The sequence below is a fragment of the Quercus suber genome, unplaced genomic scaffold, assembly GCF_002906115.3.
Source record: "Quercus suber isolate HL8 unplaced genomic scaffold, Cork oak 2.0 scaffold_116, whole genome shotgun sequence".
In the NCBI taxonomy this organism is placed as follows: domain Eukaryota; kingdom Viridiplantae; phylum Streptophyta; class Magnoliopsida; order Fagales; family Fagaceae; genus Quercus; species Quercus suber.
In genome coordinates this window covers 144,060-148,937 of record NW_027069581.1, presented here as the reverse complement: position 1 = coordinate 148,937, position 4,878 = coordinate 144,060, and the positions used below count along the sequence as shown (strand labels likewise).

At 38.9% G+C, this 4,878-nt stretch overlaps 1 protein-coding gene across 1 annotated transcript; it reads left to right on the top strand.

The window, feature by feature from the left end:
• Window positions 1–937: 937 nt before the first annotated feature.
• Window positions 938–1,870, top strand: LOC112025458 (F-box protein SKIP23-like). Its single transcript, XM_024058130.2, has one exon. It carries the CDS (start codon window positions 938–940, stop codon window positions 1,868–1,870), a length of 933 nt encoding a protein of 310 aa, XP_023913898.2.
• Window positions 1,871–4,878: the final 3,008 nt, after the last annotated feature.

Here is a 4,878-nt window from a genome sequence, read left to right as displayed (position 1 = left end):
CCTACACACAAGATTCACAGTGGACTTAAAACAGGCCAAAATTTTCCATTCCAGTAACTAAGCCTAAAAAAAAAATCCATTAAAAACCGTAGCACTTTTATATCAAGTCGGATCGTAATTTGAATCAAATACAACTAGGCTCCAAATAGCCCAACACATATAAGATAAAGAAAAAGTTTGACTTCTCTAAATGATTTAGAATTGTCTTGCCCCAATCCATATGGTTCGTTTTAGCTCCATGACTTTTTAATTAGTTATATGACTTATTTAAAAATATATATGGATTGTCTTATAAATTGCCAATATCTTTTAACACTCCTTCTGCTTAATCACATGCCTAACATTGCATTAATTTTATGAGACGTGAAATTATAAACCCATTAAAAAAAATTATGTTAATAAGTTTTTTTTTTTCAAAGATTATTGATATTGTATTAAATTTGTTATTATGATTAAAAAAAATAAGAAGGGTTAAAATACATAATATTTTCACAACACTTTTACAATAATTCTTTTTTTTTTTTGAGGGTCCTTTTACAATAATTCTTAAGTAGTAAGTTATTACTGATTTTAATTTAAACCAACCACTAAAATTACTGTTTCACCCATAAGTAACAACATGTTTTTTGAAATTTATTGTAAAAATGTTATCCAAATATCTTTAAATACTATATAATTTCCTTAAAAAACGAGATACTATAATTCCTAGTTCGACTCGAAATAGTGTTTCGGCGTATAACTAATTAAGGGCGTGTTCCCAAAAACCCAAACAGAGTTCGACTCGAAATAGGAATTTAGAACCACCCCCTATATTAAAGCACGAGAGACCGAGTTTTTTATTTATTTATTTTTAACAGTTCGTCATATACCCCTAGGGCCTGGAGATAGGGAGCGCGAGAGAGCAAAGAAAGAGAGTTTCAAAGTTGCGTTAGTGATAATGTCTTCTTCTCCTCCGGAAAGTCCAACTATGGATCCGGAGTACCTTAAACATGGGCAAAGCAAGCCCAGTTTTCTGCAGGTTTCTGGTACCGTTAGCCAGTGGTCTTCGCTTCCCAAGGATTTGTTGATTACCATTGAAGAAGAGTACCTCGACCTATATATTGATAAAATTAGGTTCCGCTGTGTTTGTTCTTCGTGGCGTTCTAGGCTTTCAAAGATGCCTAACCACAAAAATAGCCGACTTCCTTGGTTGTTAATTCCTCATAATCATGGAATGACATGTGGATTCATGGAGCAATTGGAAAAGAAGGTTCACAGACTTGAGTTGCCTGAGTCCGGAGAAAAAATATTTAAAGGATCAGCATATGGTTGGGTGGTGATTGCTGAAAAGAGTAGTTCGATATATCTAGTTAATCCATTAACAAGGGCCAGAATTAAGCTTCCTCCAAGGTCCAAGTTCCCAGATGTAAGAAAGTACCATGCTAATAAACATGGAAAAGAATATCTTCTTTGGTCATTAAGCTTAATAAGTGTCCCTGGGGAATATTATTCCGTTGATTCAACTGGTGTACGAAACGATCTTTTACAAAAAGTAGTCTTATCTTCAAGTCCTACTTGCAGTAATTTTGTAGCAGTGGCTATATATGGTGAGTTAGGGAGTCTAGCCTACTATAAGAGTGGAGACAAGAAATGGTCTGTCCTCCATGACAAGACTCCTCCATTCAAAGATGCCATTTTTCATGATGGCCAATTGTATGCTTTAAAAGGTAATGGACAACTCATGGTTTGTGATATTGGATCTTACCCAATGCCAATAGTAACAGAAGTTGCACCTGAGCCTTCAAGAACTCCTTTCGGTGATTTGCATTTGGTAGTCTTCCAGCGGGATAATGATGGTTCAACAATGTTTTCAAAGAGGTTACATTTATGAGCCTAGCGAATTATATATAAGGAAGACAACACCTTTTAACATTTTCAGGCTTGATTCCAATTGTCGAAATTGGTATCAAGTTCAAAGTTTAGGTGATGATGTGTTGTTCTTGGGATTGAATTCATCTATAGCCATTTCATCTCATGATTACCCTGATACATACAAGGGAAATTGTATATATTTACGGATGTCAACTACAATTTTGATTTGGAGGGCACTGGAAGAGGTTTTGATGAAGGTGTATTCTGCTTGGATGACAATAAGATTGAACCCCTGCCAGCTTATGCAGGTGACTCGCATGAGGTTTGGCCAGCACCAATTTGGGTAACGCCCAATCCCTATTGATTAATTATATTTTGTAAAGCCTAATTGCTTCAAAATGTGAGACTTCAGTCCAGAGCCACTCTTAAGTTTATCTCTCAGTTTTTCTCGTTGCAACAAAACTCAAGATAAAAAATCAGTGAGCTAAAGAAGTTGAAGATGCTAAAGGATATCCACCTCAAGAAATAATGAAGGATCACACTCTCTTTGCACAACACATATTACCGTGCTAATTTTTTTTTTTTTCCTATATTTCATATTCTTTTTTTATTCCTCTTTTTGTTGTAGTTGTTCAAAACGGCAATGTTTTGATCTATCATCAAACATTCCAATAACTAATTTAATCATACCGGTTTTCGATTTTTATGGCTGATCCGACCGATTCTTGATTATTTTTTATTTTTAACTTTTTCCAGTTATTTGTCATAACTAGACCGAATTAATAACCGATTCTTAGTTGAACTTGTCGGATTAGTAGGTCCAATCTAGTTTTTAAAACCATGCTTCCAACCATCTTCCTTGTACTCATTCTCATTCTTTCTTTGTCACTGCTTCTAAAACAAAGAAAAGTCAAGCAAGCATAAAACCTCCCCCAGGCTCTCCAAAGCTTCCCATCATTGGCAACCTCCGTCAAGTTGGAAGGCTCAACTAGGGATGGCAATTTTTGCCCGACCCGCAGATACCCAGCCCGGCTCGACCTTAATGGGCCGAGTTTTACCCGGTCCGATCAGGAATAGGGTCGGGTATGGGTTTAAAAAAAACCCCTCGAAGCGGGTCCGGGTCGGGTTCGGGTTTAAAAAAAATTATATATATATATATATATACCTAAAATGATCTAACCCTAATCCCCATTTCTTCTGTTCTTCACCCTTCACTCTTCAGCAGCCTCCCTAGTCCCTCCCTCTCAATCCGACAGTCCCACACTCCCTTACCCTCACTCTATCTCAAACCACCATCGTGAACACCACCAAAACTCAGACAGCGAGACACCCAACCACCAAATCACAATACCACAGGTCCACAACCTACATATGCCACCGATTCACGACAAGTCCGAACTCGTTTCTCTCACTGACTCGCTATTTATTTTGTGGGTTTTGGTTTCTTTGTTGTTGGTGTTGATTTTCTCGGATTTTAGAGAGAGAGAGATGGAATAGAGATGGGTGTGTCGTGTAATGTATATGCTATATAGTTAGTTATAGACACAAATCCACTCGTTGAGATACCAAAACCACCGCCTCACCACCATCGTCACAAACCCCACCCTCACTCCAACACAGCGACACTCCCTCACGCCTCCCTCCCTCAGTCCGACCTTCAGTCCCTCTCCCTCAGCTCACGCCGTTGACTCTTCCTGTCGAGCTGTCGCCGTTTTTCTTCAGACTCCCTCAGCTCACGCCATTGACCCTCAGTTGGACTGATTTGGTTAATAGATTATAGGCTTAATGTAGGCTCAATGATTTGGACTGATTTGGTTATTTTAGCTAGGTAATATGTAGGCTTAATATAGGCAAAAAAAATTTGGGCTTTTTTTTTGTGGTTGGGCCACGAATTGGGCCAATCCTAAACGGGGCCCGCGGGGCCCAGCTGAGGCGGGTCCGAGCCTTGGAAAAAAACCCAGTGCCCTAAACGGGCCGGGTCCGGGCTACGGGTCTTGCCCCGTGGGTCAGGTTCGGATATGGAAAAACCCGGCCCGAACCCGACCCGTTGCCATTCCTAAGCTCAACCATAGATCCCAATGAAACTGTCTCAAAATTATGGCCCTGCCATGCTACTACAACTCGGACAAATGCAAACTCTTGTCATCTCATCTCCACAAATGGCCAAAGAGGTGTTAAAAACCAATGACGCTGAATGTTGCACTAGGCCCATCTCATATTCCTAACAAAAGCTCATTTACAATTTCTTAACCTGGGCATTTTGTCCACTCATTTCTAAGGAGATCCTATTTAGATAAAAGATGCCATTAGTGTATCAAAACGTAACTCTAAATAAAGGTTTGAAAAACAAAGTACCATGTAGTCTATACTCTTCGAGTACATAACACATTTTAGATGTACTACAAATATTCTGGCAAACCTCTAGTTAAGTTTCCTTAGGTTTTTGATTATTAAATTCAAGAATTTTTTTCAAATAAATATGTTGTGTGATTGTTTAAATCCAAAAAACAATACTTTATATACAATTTATATAATCTAGAATCAAGTGATTATTAATTTGTTATTTTTTAATAAAATTATTCCAAAAGTTTATAACCAAAACCATGTGTAGGGACTCAATTTGGATTGACCCTGAGTGATGGGTTTTCAGCCCAATAAGCCCAAACAATAAATTTATAGAGAGCGGGTTGAGAGGTTTAGGTGCTGGCCGTCGATCACCATGCATGAACTTTTCTTATAAAAAATGCTAAGAGTTTCTTTACAGATGGGGGAATGCTCCTCGGCCACAGGCCGAGGAGGCCTGACTGTTCTCTCCCTTTTTCTCTTTCCCCCCCCCCCTTTCCTTACTTTACTAGCTTTTCTTTTACAGTTTTCATCTTCCTATCTCCTCCTTCCATCTGTTGATCACCTATTTGCCTTTTTTCTGGCCGTCCGTCCCATCAGAGGCCTTATCGGTACTCAAGTGGTTCACTCTGATCAACGTTATCCTGCCAAGGGGTTACCTCCCCATTAATGCGGCCAGGGGGG

Excerpts from the sequence above, each read along its gene's own strand:
- LOC112025458 (XM_024058130.2), top strand. The coding sequence starts at position 938 with ATGTCTTCTTCTCCTCCGGAAAGTCCAACTATGGATCCGGAGTACCTT.